At 37.9% G+C, this 19,478-nt stretch overlaps 1 protein-coding gene across 1 annotated transcript in view; it reads left to right on the top strand.

The window, feature by feature from the left end:
- Nucleotides 1-19,478, top strand: part of PAFAH1B1 (platelet activating factor acetylhydrolase 1b regulatory subunit 1) — a 41,988-nt gene that overhangs the window by 8,087 nt on the left and 14,423 nt on the right. Inside the window, exons 2-5 of the mRNA XM_072429855.1 lie at nt 10,603-10,809; nt 16,396-16,480; nt 18,269-18,343; nt 18,736-18,942. Of these exons, the coding sequence (XP_072285956.1) occupies nt 10,778-10,809; nt 16,396-16,480; nt 18,269-18,343; nt 18,736-18,942 (399 nt within the window). The 5' untranslated portion in view covers nt 10,603-10,777. The remainder of the gene's footprint in view (nt 1-10,602; nt 10,810-16,395; nt 16,481-18,268; nt 18,344-18,735; nt 18,943-19,478) is intronic.

Below are 19,478 nucleotides of genomic sequence, written 5' to 3' on the forward strand. Positions count from 1 at the left end.
TATCAATCTGTATAAATACGTTGAGTTACTTCCATGTGAACGGCTGATTATATATTTGTGTTAACATGTTTGGACAGGTGTACCTAAAAAAAAAAAAAGTAGCAAGCAAGTGTATTTCCCTTTTAGGAAGCATAAAAGACTTAAAATATTTTCTATTAAATATTAAATAAAGCTGAACTGATTTTGCTACTTCCTGCATGCATACAACAGATTCTAAAACACACTTGATATAGAAGTGACTAGAATGTATGCAGCTTTACAGATCAGCTCTACAGGTGGCTGAGTGGGTAGAAATTATGTAATACATCATTTTCTACATAAGGTATTAAATTGATGTGACCTTATGTGTACATTGCTTTCTGACAACATTTATAGTTATCTTTGGTTACTCCTTGACCAAAATGCTTTATTACCTTTTGTAGTGTTTTGTAGATGGAATTGATGAATATCTGATTCACTAAATGGTGAACGTTTTCATGATATTACTTATTTCTGACAACCACTGTTTTCACTTCTCTTGAGTTATGTTGTCTGAGGGGCTATGTTGGTACTGGTGGCATGAATAGTAATTCAGGAACCGCAGAGGGTATGGCAGCAGATGTTACTGGATTGCTTGTTTGCTCGATGCAGTCCCTACTCATTCTTTATGGGTGATTGCCCGTGAGGGTGTGAGGAAGCGGTAACGATACATCTGGTCTCAACATGGCTGTAGAGCGAACCACCTGGGTGTAGATGGCTTTTTTTAGGATGCTGCGATGACTGGGCCAGTATGCCTGACAAACCTTTGTCAAACTTGCTGTAGGGGAGCTGAAAATTTTCTAAAGCTTTGCATGCGTTCTTTCCAGATTATTTAAGGAAGATTGTGATGTGCTACATTTGCACATCTAATTTATTTTATGACATATGTTCTGGACTTTCACACTTAACTCGTAGGCTTTGTTTACTGAACTTCAGCTTGTACAAAATAAATCCTTTTGGCAAAGCTTTGTATGGTTGAGGCCTGCAAAGACTATCCAGTTCCAGTTTGGGAATATAAACTTCCTATACTTTTCATGTAGACTTTCCAGTAAAATTAAAGGTCTGTTTAGGGTATGGCCTTTCACCTTCCTATCTTTATCTCTTTGCTTTGTTATAATGAAAACATTTGAAAGAAAAACACATACAAATTTACCATGGGATGAAGCAATAGGTACACTGCATATACAACCATTGTGAAAAGACCGAACAACCTCAAAGTACTATATAAAAGACAATGGCATTTAAAAAGGTGGTCTCCATGAAGTATGAGACTCTAAGCTTACAGCTTTTGCTCCCACCATCTTCCTAAATCTCCTCTATTAGGTGAAAATAATATTTAGAATGATGCTTTCTTTACCCTGCCTTCTGTATCACTGGATGTGATGCAGCTGACCTCCCAGAAACATTCTTGTGGAATGTTGAGCAAGCACAATCTCATTAGAGGACACAAACACTCCAATATATTCTAAGAGCCGCCTCTCACAAGGTTTATTCGCACCACCTCAAGAGCCTTTCCAGAAGGATGATGATGATATCCTCATTTTCTAAGCACTGCCGTAGAAGATGGGAACAAGGCAGTAAGATGTTTTAAGGAAGAATCCTGAAAGTGTTAGTGGACTTGGGGATTTTAGTAATAAATCTGTTTTACTGGTACTACTGCCTGCTGTCTAGCTTCACCCTGAGCAGTTTGTGTAAGCCCCAGGACCATGCAGGGGGTGTCAGGGTTGCACTCCTATTGTATTGTAAACATTTACTGCCCAAATAACTCATCATATTACAGCCAGGTGTCAGCTTTACAATTATAAAGCAAGAGCTGCTCCTTTGATTTAGAACAAGATGGCCAGGGTGTTACAGATAATTGTGAAAAGGGATCTGTGGGTCTGGAAGTGGGAGCAAAGATCCCAACTACATGAAAGCTGGTCATCCATTTTGAAAGGTTTAAGCACTATTTAATGAAAAAAAATACCTGGAGTTCTTTGTTTTTAGTAGAGCGCTGAGCCTTGAGTTGCTTGTTTTTAAAATGTGCAGGTTAGAAAGTTGTAATTGTTTTCTTCTGTAGTTGGTCACTGACCCCGAACACATTATGCAGCCAGTGAAGTATCGGAAAACACTTGTTATATGCTTTCTGTGGATGACTTACTAAGTAGAGATAACAAAACAAATGTTAGTGGTGCTCAAAATGTTCTTTGAAATTTTTTTTATAAATCCGTTTCATGGTTTCTTTTGTTCACTGAAAATATTAAAGATTAGGTCTTTACAGCTGTAAAATCTATTTCCATACAACAGACAAGTGTATGCTCGCCTCTCCCTGGGCCTGTTTCTCTTGCCTTCCTTTCCTTCCATACCTCTCAGGCCTCTTCAACATTCATTGCTTCCAGTAGTGTTTATTGCCAGTGTCCTCCACTGCATGCTGGTTTATTGCTTCTGCTCCCTTCCTTACTGTAAGTATTGAATGCAGGAGAGGCTATTCAAGGCTGTACCATAGTAGGGGTGACTTTTTCATGATCCATTGATTTTGGCAGTGGCTGTGTTGACCTAAACTCTTGGCCTGAGATACCTGCAAACGCTGCTGGGCAAGGTAATAAATTTGGTTGGGTTAAAATGACTTGTCTGATCTTAAGTTTTTCTCTGGTAAATGACACAGGAGGTGCCCTTACATATGGCTACCTTAAGTGATTGTATTTGTTTAGAGACCTTCCTTTGGTGTTTGTGAAAGTGGTTGAATCAAGCAACCCTCTTGTGTCTGCAACCAGATTTAAAAAGGGTACTGTGAGGTCATTAGAGATCAACAACTCTTTGATTAGTTTTAGTTTTGATATTAGATGCTTGTTAGTACTTTGTGCTGGCATTTTCAGTCTGCTAGTAAGGAAAATGACACAACTGATGGATTCTGCTGTCCTATACATTTCCAGGATGTCAGCATCTTGCAAAATCTAATTGGGAGGAGACCCACAACACAATTTCTCTCTGAGAGGTCAGCACTATAGGACAATTGGTTTGACACAATGCACAGGATTGCCAGTTCGACCTTCAGAATCTAAACAGCATAAGGTTTATATTTGATGTTTAAAGTCTGTTATTCCTTAAATAGATCATGGTAACTTCCTTGACAATGCCTTTGTCTATTATTCTCCCTATAATGAAGATGCCTTTCCTTGTCTCCACATGTTCCCAAGGTGTGAGTTTACTTTCTGTATTAGGATGATATCCTAGGTATGATTCTGTAGGCTTTCCTATTGTAGCCTATAGTAAATTTGTGTTCATGTTTTACAATTATTGTGCTCCTGCTTCTGCCTCTCATCCTGTAAGCATGCTGAGATGTTAAATTGCTAAAACTGTTCCAATAAATGCACACTGGTACAAGCATGAGGTATTGCAGTCATCCTCTTTGCAGGTGACTGAAGGCGTAATTTGCAAAGATTTTTCTTCTAGAGGCCTAGATTTATAAGTTCTTGATGGTTCTGTAAAACTTACTGGTAACATGCCTTAAAGCCTAACCATACCTTCTTTAAAATAAATTCGGTGTGCTTTTCTTTGTACAACCCCCTTGCTAAATCAGGCCTTCTGAACTACAGTAAGTTCTGTTCCTTTCTGATTGCAGTTCTTATACTTGCTGCTGCTTTTATTGATATCGGTATGGATACCGATATCGGGTAGATATCAGTGATACTTCTCTGTTCTTTAAATTATTAAGCCCTAGTGTGTATAGTAATATTTTAATTATCCTGTTTCAATACTTTCTGGAGGTACAGTTGGTCTATAAATTGCTATGCCCTTGCAGCCAACGTATCTGTCATGGAATAATGGTATATTTGCTAGGGACATGTTTTTGTTAGTGGTTTCTAGATAAACTGCAGGATCTGGGTGTGTGATGTTTATACCATCATTACTTGATATGTTGTGGACCCTAAACTAGTACGTTTACGTTGGATATAATACAGCCCCAGCTGTATATACTAAATTGTGAATTGGGCTTAAAGCTGAACTTTAAATTCAGGAAACACTTTGCCTTGTCATGTGGATAGCAGTGAACTGGAAGATGAATGCTTGTTTATGTCTAGAGCAAGGGTGCCCAACCATGGCCCGCAGGCCACATCTGGCCCGCAGAGCTGCTGAATCCTGCCCTTTGCTCATTCCCTCTCTGCTTGTTGTCTTGCAGGGGATGGGCTGCTCGCATCTTCCCTGTTCCTCTGAGATGGTGCTGCCAGGAGAGGGAGTGAGTGGGTGTGTCCTATAGACCTGTCAATCAGCTGTGACTGCTCCCCACCCACCCTATAAATCCCAGCAGTAGCATGAGTGTCTGTGTCCATCCTGCTGTCGTTACCATGTATATAAACCTTCATATCTCCTACACTGAGTGTCATAGAAATGTGATATTTTCAGGGTCTACAGGGTACACGAAGAGCTGCTACTAAACAAAATTTCTACCCCCTAAACATAAGTTGCCAGATATGGGGTCACAAGCATAAAAATCTAATAACAAGCAGGTATATTGTCACAGTAAGGGGGGCCATTTCAAGACCTTGGTCCCCAAATTGAGTTTGTATGTTTATTGACTCCCAGGGGCCTCTTCAATGGCAACGAGCTATAGGGCATTGGCAATTTTCTGTGCGCTGTGGTGCCCCAAATATATATTAGTTAATTAAATATTAGTCTTGAAATTTTGTGAATGAGTATGTTCAGGCTTACCGTGAGGTTATGGTGCAGTTACACCTTCCTCTTGCCATAGAACCCGGCCTGGGGGAAACACTCAGTACCGCTCACCGATGCCTGCTGTCACATCTGCAGATGCTGCAGTGCCAGGGACTGAGCAGCTGGTGGGGTGCCTGTTACACATAGCTGGACACTTACCTTCTCTAACCCTCAATTGCTCTGAAATAGGGGATGTTGGCAACTAAATGTGGGAGCCAGTAGGAAAGTGCTTTTGTCCCTGCCTTCCTCAAAATTTTATACCCATAATATAACTCCACCTAACATTTCATTAGTACACGATGAAATTCATCAAGATACAAAAACCATACCTGTCATAACATGCTACCCTGTCACACTTAGCCAGCTACTTACCTTCTGTGAACCCTAATTTCTCAGGAACAGGGAAATGTAGTACCTGAAGATGTAACAGTAAGAACATGTACCCCTTGGCCATCTGTCACATGAATTCTATTTCTCTGGAAGAATCTATTGCAGGGATTTTGGGCTACAAAGGTTAGTGGCCCCCTATAACTGACAGCACACATTGTATGAAGTAGTTTCTTTTCTTTGGTACAGGTATGGTGAGAGGGGAGCAATGTATGACCAGCTAGCACTGAATGTTAGATTTAGTTTTGTATCTTTCAATAATGAAATGAACATCAAATAGTGAGTGCAGAAATGATGCATGTATGCTACACTAACTAGAAACATTTACATTTCATGTCAAATAAAACTATTCTAGTTTTAAACATCTGTAACCCCCCCCTCAGTCCCGAGTGACTCGGAGTGGATTTTACCTGTAAAAAGCGGTAATCTTGAGTCAGACTCGGGGTTGCTTAAAACTTAAAAAAAACACTTGCCTTGCTCCGTCCTCCTCCTCCGATCTTCTGCTGCAAACTGCAGAGACAATCTCGGTGCATCGGTGCAGGCCAGAGGATCAGTGGGAAATTCAAATCATTTTGTTTTGGATTCAATACAAAATAGCTGTATAAATACAATCCAATACAAAGACATCCAATACAAATCCAGTCCAATACAAAGACATCCTCATACAATATTTATTATCTATCTATCATCTGTGTGTGTGTATATGTATATTATATATTTGCATATGCCACTGTACAGTTATATTACGTTTCACTATTTTTTTTTTTTGTGTGTTTTTTGTTTAGACTTTAATAAATTTTTTAAATATTGGACATATTTTAGTGAGTTATGCCTAAGAACTATAGCATACAATGTAAAATTTCCATGCAAAAAAAGTAACACTTGTTTTTTGCATGGAAATGCAGACAGAATTAGAACGCTAGGGGGGTTAATGTTTGTTTGCATTGTGGCCCGGGACTTTTATCTTACCCGTGAGGCCTGTGAGTTTTATCTTAACATCAGCCCCCGGATGAAAAAAGGTTGGGCAATATTGGTCTAGAGCAGGCATGTTCAAAGTTCGGCCCGTGTTCAGATTTCCACCGGCCCGCAGCCTCTGTCATAAAATCAAAATTATACTGCTCGCCAGCACTGTTGACCACAGTATAAAATACACACGTATGTAAAAGCGATTTTATATTTAATTAGGGTTAATGAACCGCCTTGCCATTATTGGCCCGCTACTGGGTGGGCATATTCGGCAGGACAGGAGTCCCCATGTGTGCACAGGGAATCCCCTACTTCAGTATAGTGGGTGTGTGCTGTGTGGGACCTGCACGGACCACGCCCACTCTGATTCCAAGAACCTGCTCCGCACAGAGCCCGCACCGACACTGGACTACGTGCACAGGTGGGTGTGTGCTGATTGAGACCTGCACAGACCATGCCAACACTTAGCCTGAGTACGTGCCATACACATTTTCACCTAGCCAAATCTTGGCCCCTTTTGCAAAAAGTTTGGACACTCCTGGACTAGAGCAATCTTCAATGAAGGTTCCTCCATAAAACTGCTAGAGGCTTCTTGAGCAATGGTAGACTGACCACTTCTATCTGTGCCACCATTGATTTGAGCCAGCTTCACAGGGTGGAGTCACCCTGTGAAGTTTACCACTTTTCCACTGATAATGAATGTTTGGTATTGTGCATATTCATTGCAGCCTCATAAAATGATGTAAGTGAGATTAGAGTGCTGTGAAATCCTCTGGAACGTGCTTCCTGAGTATTTGGGAGCTTAGAATGGTCCCCAAGGATTTTTTTGTTAAGATGTGTTTACCAACTTTTTGATGAGCTCAGCATTTTTAGTGACAATCCTATGTTCATGGGCTTTGAAATCGCCTTAGAGCGGTATACGGAAGGGGTATACGGAATGTAAGCAATCAATCTTTAAAAAAAAATTGGAGTTGAAAGAAGGCAATACGACTTTGTGTGTTGGAATATTTTGCTCCTTACCCTGTTGGTCAGGTATTGTGTGTGGGGGGAACTCCTGATAATCTTGTCACAATGACTCAAACATAAATGGTAAAAAATCTTATTTTACATTAACTGATTTAATAAAGAAATGGGTATTATGGCTCCCATTAATTTTTTGGTTTTGTTTGGCAGACCATCTCAAACAGCCCTTCTGCTAGGCTAGAGAATTTGACTTGTTCCCCAGCCCTCTGTCTCAGTCTGCTGGAACTTTTGTGCTGACATTGACATTATTTTCAGCAGAGCAATGCCTATCTTGACTTCCAAAGCCAGGCCAAACATTGAGTGCAGGGAAATGACTTTTGCATGGCGTAGTTCTGGGGACATGACTGCGTAAACAGAAAACGAGCTCCAAGCAGTTGCCTTTGGAGAAATTTTAGAAGCCTGGTGATGGTCTGTAAATAATGCTTTAGAGGGGGAGGTGGTCTGATGATAAATTTTATTAGCTTAGGCTATTGACACACATCAGATGATTCTCTCCCAGTATGAACGGTTGGGTTCACCTCTGGCCTGAATCTGACATGTGTACAGTGCTCGTAATGGAGGAGAGCACAGCAAGATGCCGCATACTCGTCCTTTCCTTCCCCCCCCTCCATAGAACATAATGGTGCTTGTGTGTACAGTCCATGTTCGTTCATCTGTCACTCTTTTGTTGCTGCATCAAAAAAGATGGTTTCCAGCGACAAGTATTGAACTTGTGTACTCTGCCTTAGTCTAATAGTGTTTCTTGATATCTTTACCATGGGTGAACCCCTTGAAATAACCTTCAGGTCTTCTCGGAGACCCTGCTATACTTACTACTCCATACCTCACAATATATTAACGTGATGGCCGGTAGGAAGGATGCCTCTTACTTTGCTGGTCATTGGGAAGGCTGCCACACCCCTACACTTAGCCAAAAAAAAATAATTGGAATCTGTTAAACTCATTGCTCTCGTTGCTCAATGAGCCCCTAGCAATCTCTGGAGGAACCCTAAGATTCCACAAAACCCTGGTTGGGAATAGCAGCAAAATAGCATCCAATAGCAGCAAAGCATTAAAAAAACAGTGTAATGTTTCCTGTAGTGAATTTGGCTAGGATTGCAGTTGAGAATCCATTTAGAGTTTTTATTGGGCACAATCATGTTTCAGTGTTGCAGATGTAAGAGTGTTAAATATGGATTTGGATGTGACCACTGAATGACATGGTTTGCTAAAGCACTGTTGCTGAACACTTGCATTATTTCCTTGTATGCAGTGGTCATTACAATTGCATGAAATACCTTTTTATGCCCTAAACGTGTTAAAAAAAATTTGTAAATGCTTGTTTACTTGATTAGTATGTAATGCACTTTACAAATTCAAATGCCTTAAAGTCTCAATGTAAATCCAACTTGTCCTTTTTTTATTCACCCGTGATGTTTGTTGTCCAGTAAAATACTTGGATGCCCTAGATTTGGTTTGCTGCTCTCCTTTTTTTAGATATAAATTACATAACTAAAATTTTTTTAAATATAATACCTGGTTGTCCTTCTCAGATAGGCCTTTTTCTCTCCCAGTCTTTTAATTGAACTACATAGCACACAGAAGTGATTACTAGTGTACAATGCTTCATACAGTGAAATCTCAGTGTCATTCTGCTGGCACGGCCTTAAATCACAAATATCAGCAATGTCCTTAGTTTGCTGCTCACCTGATGTAAATATCTGTTGTGTTCATAAACTTTAGATCTATTTTTAGTATGTTTGAGATCATTCCTAACTGTATATACTGTTGTGTTTTATTCAAACCCACAGCCCCCCCCCCCCCCCCAATCGTTGTAGATCTGTTAAAGTTTAACCTATTCTCAAAATCTAATTGTACAGTTCTGTGTCTGTGCAAGAGTCGTGTACATCACACAGAGCTGGAGGACAACACCCTTAAGTCTGGCATAATGGCATCCAACATACAGAGGTTTGGGGCCTGATTCAACTAGATTGTTACAGACGCACAGCAATACATATAATGTCACTTATTCTTAATGACACCTCAAACATACATTGTGTACATTTCTGTGCAATCTGGTGTTACGGGCTGCAAAATTAAACAGAACGGTATTCTCCACAGAGATTTTTAAGCTAGATGGGAAGAGGCTCTAGGCAGGTAGCAGCCCCTGTATTGTGATCCAACTTTTCAGTAACCACCCAAAAACAGCCGGGTGGTTACTGAAAAGTGCTGGGTGGTGTGCCCCGGCTCAAAGGTGCTAGGGAGAAGGCTGATCTATCAAAGCTGTATTAATGAAGGCATAACTAAACTTTACTATGTTCAAATTGTTAAAATCTGCAGACCATTGCACTGCATAATGGATCGAAAAATAATTGTTCATTAGGATTGTATAGTTTATGGCCAATTTAAGCTAGTGATTTACTAGCAACTGCACTGCTGTGGCAGACCAACACTTATAGTAGGCATACACTATTTTTTTTCCTGCTGTTTTTGATGACCATTAAAAGTTATCCATACACAGTGGAAAAATTAAAACATTTGTTTAATTAATAGTTTATGCTTGTTTTCGCTATTTTTTTTTGTATATATGTTGTTTTTGTATATAATTGGTCACATCACTTATTGTATGACTTGCCTCAACTACTCCTAAAATTCATAGCAGCGTTGTTATTCTTGCTGTATGTTTACTCCTTCAGCTGATTGTTTGGGCTTCTTTTGGGATAGACAGCGCAAAGGCATTTTTCATGTATCAGATACAGTATTAAATTTACAGATGTGTGAATTACTTGAAGTAATTACTACTAAGATATTATAGATCTGTAATAAACGTGACAACGCTATTTGTAAGTACAAGCAGTGAAGCATCTTAAAAACTGTAATTGGGAGCTCTGTGCAGGGTGTTTCAAACAAAGACTTTGTTAGTGTATTTTCTAACTTATTTTATTGATAAGGCGTATGGCTTAATACATAAGGATCAGTAACTTTAAAGGTAGCAATCATTCTGAAAAGCTATATACAGTATATTTATATATATATATATATATATATATATATATATATATATCTCTCAATCTCTTTAAGGAATGGCTGCTGAATACATTAAATTGCAGAGCTCCCTCTTGTGGCTAAATAAGTTAAGCACCAAAGGGAAGCTAGATTTTCTTTGCCAAAAATAATGGTTCATGATCACCTTGGATGAAAATCATGTCAGTACTGGTTATCCTTCAATCTTAAGCAGTCNTATCTCTCAATCTCTTCAAGGAATGGCTGCTTAAGACTGTAAATTGCAGAGCTCCCTCTTGTGGCTAAATAAAGGATTTATCAAAACATTTTGGAAAACTATGGAAAAGAAACCCTTTAAAAATTTGGAGGGGGAAGGCTGAAATCTGTTTTACCAAGCAGTGTCCTCTGTTGCCACATGAAAACATTTCTCAAAATATTTTGTACCATGACAGACATGTTAATATATGTTAATAAATTCTACATATTTCACCTCTTGTGATAGAACAATTGCACTCATGGTTTCTGTTTTTCCAGGTGGAATGAACCTTGCTTGAATGACTCCCAAGTTGTTTTTGGAACACTGCCCGTGGTGAAGAAGTTTCCTACAACCGAAGCCACCCTGTGGCTGTGTTCTTTACGGATTTGGGGTTCCATAGGATTTGTGAACTCCTGAAGGTCGTCTAAATTAAGTCATAGAGACTTGCCAATCATGGTTCTGTCACAGAGACAACGAGATGAGCTGTAAGTGTTTTTTATAGTTTCCTATTCAGTGCTTATTATGTTTTCTGCGTTATTACATTATCTGGCAATGTTGTTATTCAAGGGATTCAGACCGTGTTTGAGTTTATTAAAACAAATTTTTCGGTTAACAAAAAGGGAGCATGCCCTTCAGAAAATGAGTGTAGAAACACTTTTAAAATTGGTGGCCTAGCACACTCACTTAAGTTTTATCAGATGAAAAATATTCTGTGGGTTTCTTTGGCTTTTAATACCTTTGCTTAGCCTTGCCATCAGTGTTTCTGCTTTACTACTTTTTTTCTTTGTATATACACAACCTGGAGAAGTAAAGCACACAGATTATAAGTACATTTTTTCAGTCTGTGCTCTGCTGCAAGAACAGTTTGTTAGCCTGCTTTAGTTTCAGTAAAAGTGAAGTGTTTTAGCTGCTCGATATGTTCTTATAAAATACTGCAGTTTAACACTCCGTTGGAAACAAAGTTATCTCTTATAATAAAAAATAGTAATATTTTTTGCAGTGCTGACATAGACATTCATGATCTGTGTGCAATTTAAAAATTATTAGTTAACATTAAATTCATGCATGCTACATTTTTGTAGTTTTGTTATTGTGTATGAAGAACCATCATTCCAACTATTGCTGTTTTAAGTTGCAGCACTGGACTTCTCTAGTAACTTCTATTTGGTGTAAAAGTAGACAGTGTTTGCCCCAGAGTATTTCCGCAGTTTTTTGCACCATGAGCTGACATGGATTAATCCAGCTTGTCTGTCTTGCAATACCAGACAATAGATGTTATATTCTGTTGAGGACTATTCTGCCCTGCCCATGGCCTTCAGGAGAGTCTGGGTGTAGTAGATTTTATACTGTCTGTGAACAGGTTGAACAGGTTAATATTAAATGGTAACAAGTGCCGTTAGTTTCAGTTGCTGTAAAGATTCAGTATGGTGTTTATACTGTGCTAAGAAACTTGGAAGTGGTGTGACCTTTATTTAAATTTTGTGTCCGTTTTGTCTACTGGTAATTATAGGTTATAAGCTATATTACATCTATTCTACTAGCTTCTAAAAATCAAAGTTCTGTTTTTTATATTTGCATCATGCTAATGTAAAATATAAATTGCAATGGACTATATACTAAATAAGCAATGGACTAAATACTAAAAAGTAGAATTCAGTTTAGGAATTACATAAAAAGTATTTATATCAGAAAAAAGCAATGATTTACTAAAGGTGTTGAACATCTTCAATCAACAGATTGATGTCACTAAATCCAGTCATTTAAAAAGCAATTTCTGTTGTATTTTTATCCGTACATGAATTGGGTAATAAAATTAAACACGGTTTTAATTTATCACATGAAGAATATCAGCTCTTTCAGTAAATCTGGACATATCTGTCAACTGCAATAACAAGTAAGCAATATTATATATCGATCTTAGATATTTATTGAATATACCTTGTACCTGTGTAATAACTACTAGTACACACTATGCAAAGTTTATATTGTAAGTGATTGCAGTTCTGATCTCAGGTTTAGTAGGTATGAATTGCATAGATTATGGTTATAAAATTTTACATTTGTAAAAATAAAAAGTGCACTTATTTATGTACCTGTTCTGCATTTCCATGATGCATGATGTTTTGTGGTAGATTTGTTTGTTCGTAACAGTATCCACACAAGATGAATAGTTCTCAAAGGCTAAAATTCCCCCCCCCCCCCCCTGCACTACAGAGCTGTTTGAAATCCAGTGTGTAATGTTAAACGTTCTCCACTTGTACCTTCTTGTAGAGCACATTAGGTAGACACTTGGAGAATATGTGAAGAAAAAAATTGGTCAGCTGTGCTACCTAGTTTAAATTTTAGGAGTTTTAAGGTTAGTGGGGAGGAGTTGGATAGCAATAAAACCTGATGGGTTCTGTATACCTGTTGGGGAGCGTCTTTTTCGCAATTTGTTTTTAAAGTTGGCAGTTTTTTTGTTTTATTGAATGTGCCAACAATGATGGGCTTCATACTCCTTTCAATACCAATTTTCTTGAATTTTCCGCATCTTCTCCAGTACACTCACATTCCCAGAAATTAAAGGAAGTGTATTCAGTGGGTCAAAGTGAAAGTTGAAAGAATTTTGGCATACCCAACAGATGTTTGATCAACCTATTGAACCAACATCAGTCAACATTGCTCTAGTTTTCAGTATGTTTCTGTTAGATGCAAAAAAAAACCATTGATTCTAACATGTATTAAAAATATATAACAAGGTATGGCAGCCTTGTACAGGAAACAGAATCATTCTGTATTCCTGAAAAGTGCTGTTTTTTTTTTTTTTCAATTGCAGAGTGTTCTTGGTTGTCTAGATTTATGTATTTTGGTATCTGGTATCTTGGCTGTGACTTGGTTTAGAGGTTTCTGTGACTGAAATATTCAAACTAAAGTGTAATGCTTCATTTAGATTCTTGAAGCCTTTCAGTACAAAATTCTATAAATGTTTATCTACACGATTAAAAAGACTTATTGATCTGGTCTCACACTGAACTTTGTAAGCTGCTTTTCGATTTAGATAGCAAAGAAATAGATAAACGTGTATTGTGTGAATGTCAGCTTTTCTCCTTGTACTATAATTCCGGCAGTTCTGCAGGTTGCATGCCAACATGCACAGCTGTCAGAAGACCGACAACCTCTAACCGACCTTCCTTACCTTGCTTCAGCTATTTTATCTTGAAATGTACCAGTGCTGGGCAGATTACAATGCTCAGGTTCACTGGACCGGTTTATTTTAACTAATTCTGTCAAAATCCCAGGGTATTTTTAATGAAGCCTGTAGGAAAAGTGAATAATTGTTACAGTAAAAACTGCATGTCAAAATGTTCATCATACAGTCTGTTGAAATGAAATAATATTTCTAGGGTTTTGGGGTTGTGTTCCTGTAATGGTCTAAGCTAGCTTTGCTTGCTTAATAATGTCCATCAGCTATGTACTGTTTGAATGTACAATGGAATATCTTTGGTCCCTACTTTGCTGTGTTAAGTTAGTCAAGTGTAGCTGATGTTAAAATAATATAGCAGGTAACCAATTAGACTTCCTTTAATAAACCTTTATTCATCATGTTTCTATTGTTTTGTCATTGTAGCTGGTTTATTTGTATATGGAGAGCCTTAAAAAGATTTGGTTTGGGGGAAAAGAAGCATCTTGTGCAAAGTTTATTTTTGCTGGGAAAGCCATACAGGACTCCTGGAGTATGTGAGCTGAATGAAACTTACATTAAACATACAACAAACATGAATGGCAGACTATGGGTCACCTGTTAAGTAGATGGCTGCTGCAGAATAATGAAGCACAGATTTGGATGTTTTCCTAAATATTGGATGATCGCTCATTCTGTGTCCGTTTCTTTAACATTCAACCCTATTGTTAACGCCAAAGGCAGAATAGACCAAATACAAAGTTGTGACTGGGCCTTAATAATGTTTTCTGTTGAAATATTTTTCTTATACTACTCCCCTCTCTTCTACACATCCAGCTTTTATATAAACATACCCCTTAAATTTTAATAATATAAAAATATACCCACATGTACAAAAAATAATTGAATACATTTTCCCCTATTCTTTTTATGATGTTAGGATGTGTCCTGAATGGCATTTAGCTGTCTTCAGTTACTTCCACAGCAGTCGAACAGAGAACATTTGAGCATTTTTACTGTTCTGACTTTACTGCATTTATTTTTGTTGAGTTGTCTGTTGCAGTCACTTCCCTTTCTAAAGCTGTTTTTGGACGTGTTTTGTTTCCTAAGAATTGTTCATGCACAACTGCTATGGCCATATTTTATATACTGAAGGTGATGATTGATAGGGCCTTTTCCATCTGCTGTGAACTTTGATCTCTTCCTGCTCTGTAGCTGAATTTAAGGTGTCAGGCTGGCTTATCTTGCTCTAGGCTGTAATTGTCTATTAACGCTTGTCATGCTGCTTTGTGTCCTGCTTTTCTATGACTGCCTAAATTGGAAGTTACGTACAATCTATAGTAGTATGTTTTGTGTGTGTATATTGGAACATGCATACTTGTTTTTTCCCCTATAAATTCTGTGTAGTTTTGTTACATATCAAAACTAGGATGTCCTCTCCTGGAATAATGTCAGACGTCAGGTTTGGAGCCAATTTAATTGTTTGACCCTGAATGACTTAGACCTATAATAAATGAGAATAAATTGCCCATTACCATAACCAAGCAACCTCATTACCCCGGAGACTTAATCCTAAGGTAATTTCTGTACTTCGGTCCCTCCCACTATCTCTGTAAAAACAAAACCAGTTTAAGTTCAGCCAATTCTGATATCGGGTAGAAGTAACTATATCAGGTTTTTAAGGTTGGAGGAGCTTGACAATGTACTAGTAGTGGATGAAGATTTTAGTACATGTTTTAGTGTTATGCTATTGTTCGGTGTTCCTTCACACTACTTGTTTGTTCAACATGACCAATAATGTTGTTTCCAGTAACAGATAAACTGAGCACGATACACACAGTATCCTATGCAGAGGGGAGCCGAGTGCTCACCTTCTGACTATAGCATTTGTTTCTTATGGTCACTCTTGGATCTGCTGTGGTGGATTGATAAACAATGTCAACTGCTGTGCGCTTGTCAGATTATCCTTCAAGATGCACATCACTGTTGTCATAGACCATGATTATGATTTGTGTGCGAAGCCCAAGGCTTTGCAGCCTAGATTTTGCATTATGAGATTTTCTAAATCCCCCAAAACTATCTGCGTTTGTCTCTAGACTTCTGCTTTACAGTTTACTTTTAATGTTGGCTGATGAGTCTTGTATCTGTAGTATTGAGCTTTTACAGTACTTTGGACGATGTACACACCTGTAAAACTAATCTGATCCCTCCAAAAAATTGTAAACTACAAAGGCCTATAAAAAATGTAATTATTTAAGGTCTTCTAATTGTTGTATAGGTACGGGAATATTTTCAGATTGGCAGGTTTTCTATTAGAACAGTTTTACAATTGCTTTGTTTCATTAGCACCTACAATATTTGTAGCTTGGCAGTTTAGTATCATAAAGCTAAAAATGTCAAGTTAGTTTGGAAAAAAAATGTATTTCCTACTAAAACCAATATTTTGTTGTGTTTAGTGAATCTGGAATGTGAAAATGGGATTTTGAAAGGTTTACCGTTGTCCAGGTTTCTAAGCATGTTCGTCTGGAAAATTTACAGTTTGTTGCAGACAGTAAATGTTGTTTATGATATTGTTATTTGATAATCCTTGCAGCGGTTGGCAATCGGACTTGATGTATGTGGTAAACGATTCAAGTTATGGGAAAAACATGCCAGCACCTACTGAAAATGGCATTTGCCTTGTTGGTGTTTCAATTACTTTTAAGTCACTGACCTGAGACAAGCATTCAACAGTTTACGTCCTTTTCTGTTTTGAATACTTGTTCCACCTCAATGGCTAAATTTATTGAAGCCATAAAAACTCAGTAATGGGGGAGCTCCCATATCTCCGGTTTATCATTGTGTTCACTTAACCCGGCATACTTTTATCCACAAAACGTTTGTTAATGTGTTAATTTATTATTTCTTTCAGAAATCGAGCAATAGCAGATTATCTTCGTTCTAATGGCTATGAAGAGGCCTACTCTGTTTTTAAAAAGGAGGCAGAGTTAGATATGGTAAGTCTTTTTGGATTTGCTGATAGTCTTTAAAATTTCAAAATAAATGGATCTGTCATTTCTGCTATGTCTTGTATTAGTCATAGTGCAGTAATTATACCAAGTATCATGCTATTCAGGAACTTCAGATGTGTTCCTAAATGATTTGTTTATTTTCTAGTAAAGGTAGCTTTAAATATTCACTTTTCACATCAGGGAGAAGGTTGTTTGGCATTTGCGTTTTTAAAGCGGAGTGAAGGTCAATATGTATTTACACTTCTCTACACTACACTTCTTGGCCAAGCCAGGATAGCTAAAGTATGCACAATTGCTAAAGCAATGCAGAAAGTAAAACATTTAATTGGTTTCCTAACTTTTCAGGTTCACAGCACATTTGGATTACTGTGCATTAAAATATATACATAAACACATTTAACTGCCCACCTAATGGCATATATATGGGCCTGCTGGGCACACCTAAAAACTTGCCAGTATAGTATCACTGTTTGGTTTTCCCTGGGTTAACCAAATGCAGATAGGCAGAAGTTGAATTGCCTTGGCAATTTCACAATCAAATGATTTTTTACATGTCCTAATATCGTAGACTTTGCAAACATGATAACCACAGTTTTTAGAAAGCAGCCAGACCAGCCAAGCTGTCCTATCTATACCAATTATATTCTGAATCCATGCTGTGAGTTGATTGTGTCTCTCACATTTCCTGTTAATACCGAAATGTTTTCCAGTATTGAATAATGTACATTAGTTGGGCCCAAGACAAAGCAACCTTTTTATTGATATGGCGGAAATGTCTGCTTTCATAGTAATATACTGCTCTGCACTATACATTGCCTCAGAAAACGCAGGTGCATGTTAGGTGTGTAGTCAGATGATTGTCCTACAAATACTATGTTATCTTGTGACCCCATTTACCCTGTGTTAAAGTTGCTTTACATCCAGCATCTCATATGTTGAAATTTCTACAAAGACCTACGGGATTGGTGTGCTTATTTGCCTAATATATGTTCTGCATTACTATGTAAGTCTTATGGTAATGCAAAATTAGCTTTATGCAGGTCTAAAGTAGGTCAAATGCACCAGTCAATGATTTGAATAATCATAAGTGATGGCACATTGGTGCCATTAACACAAGCCCAAAGGCAATCGTCACAGGTTTTATGGAGGTTTTAAACATGCTCCAAATTGGCACAGATGGATGCTTCAATATAGTAAAGAGCTGAAATATAGGAGCACAAAGAATAATGAACAGTCTGTCTATACCTACCCCTCTATTTCTGGCATGTTAGGGGTGTTGCGGGCCATTTAATCCTATTACAGATGTTTTTTAACATGGTCAGCGTCAGCCTGGTACTGCATAAATGTCCAGCCATGATCACATCTACAGGAATAATGGTCCTTCCTATTAGTTGTGTTCTATTATAAAATAAAAAAAATTAAATAGTAAAACCGGCTTCCTCAAGAGCTTGCTAGGGGTTCTTTGAGCAATGAGCAATTTGAGTCTGTAGTGTCAGTTTAAGCGACACCAATTGTCTTTTTGGCTGTTTGTAATGCTAGCATTGTTTAATCGTAGCAGTGTAAGAGGAATTTGTCTTACTAACCACCACACTAATCTACTGTGAGCTGTGGACATGGAAAATATAGCAGCAATCTCCCTGAAAGTTAAAGGTTGGGAAACACTGTATTAAAAATGTTACCTTGATCACCTATCTTTAGAAAGGGACTTTAAAGAGAAAGTTGATGATAACAATAGACCTACCTGTTTATATATACATTTTGTTTTTATTTCAGAATGAAGAGTTAGATAAAAAGTATGCTGGCCTACTGGAAAAGAAATGGACATCAGTTATCAGATTACAGAAGAAGGTAATGTGAAATATAAATAAGATGCTATCTGTGTCAACGGATTTTCTATTGGTTTTATATGGGCTTGCCAAGTCAAATGTCTTTGGACACTTTGCAAGCGTAAGTCTTTAAAAATTATTTGTCCGCTACTGTGAATAAATATCTGCTGTATTCATCTTGCATGTATTATACAAAGATGACTGTAATGTTAGCAGTTTTGCTACAAAACATTGTGTGCAAATATACAGACATCTTTCCTTGTTCTGTGTTTAATAATTTGGGCATTATTATCCATGTCATTTAAATGTAGCATTATAATTTTGTGCTTGTTAAGCTGTTTTATTTTGGCATAGGACACATAATGTGCCTTAATACCAAAGGCCTAACACTTGATGTGCATTTTCTAATTTAAGGTTATGGAATTAGAATCAAAATTGAATGAAGCAAAAGAAGAGTTTACTTCTGGGGGACCTATAGGACAGAAGAGAGACCCCAAAGAATGGATACCGCGTCCTCCAGAAAAATATGCACTTAGTGGTCACAGGAGTCCAGTCACTCGTGTCATTTTCCATCCAGTGTTTAGTGTTATGGTCACTGCTTCAGAGGATGCAACTATTAAGGTACTCTTGTTTCTTACAGTAAGGTCATTGTATAGCAACAGATAAATCTCTCCATTTTGTAAACTTCTAAACAGATAAAATTTTGCTTTGGATTATTATAAGCCTATATAGCGTTTCTGTTTGCAACATACAGACTGTTTTGCTTTACAGGCCAGTAAAAAGTATTCCTGTTAGAGCTTTAATAAACCTTACAATTGAAACCTCTAAAAAACAAAGCTTTATACTTTCCTCTCCAGTGGGTAGCTTGTAAAGTCTGATAAACGCATGACTCTTAAGGTGCGTACACACTTCCAATTTTTATCGTTCCAATCGAACGACGAACGATCGATTGGGCAAAAAATCGTTCGTAAAAAAAGTAACCAACGACGCCGACGAACGAGGAAAGTCGCTGGAAACGAACGACCGGACCGGCGGATCGGATTGGACGACGATCGTTGAACATAGTTCGTGTGTACGGTCGTTCGTTGATCGTCCATGTTCAGAGCATGCGTGATGAACGAACGTCCGTTCACTTTCCTGTCGTGCACATAGTTCCT

This window comes from Pyxicephalus adspersus, chromosome 1 (assembly GCF_032062135.1).
Source record: "Pyxicephalus adspersus chromosome 1, UCB_Pads_2.0, whole genome shotgun sequence".
Taxonomy (NCBI): domain Eukaryota; kingdom Metazoa; phylum Chordata; class Amphibia; order Anura; family Pyxicephalidae; genus Pyxicephalus; species Pyxicephalus adspersus.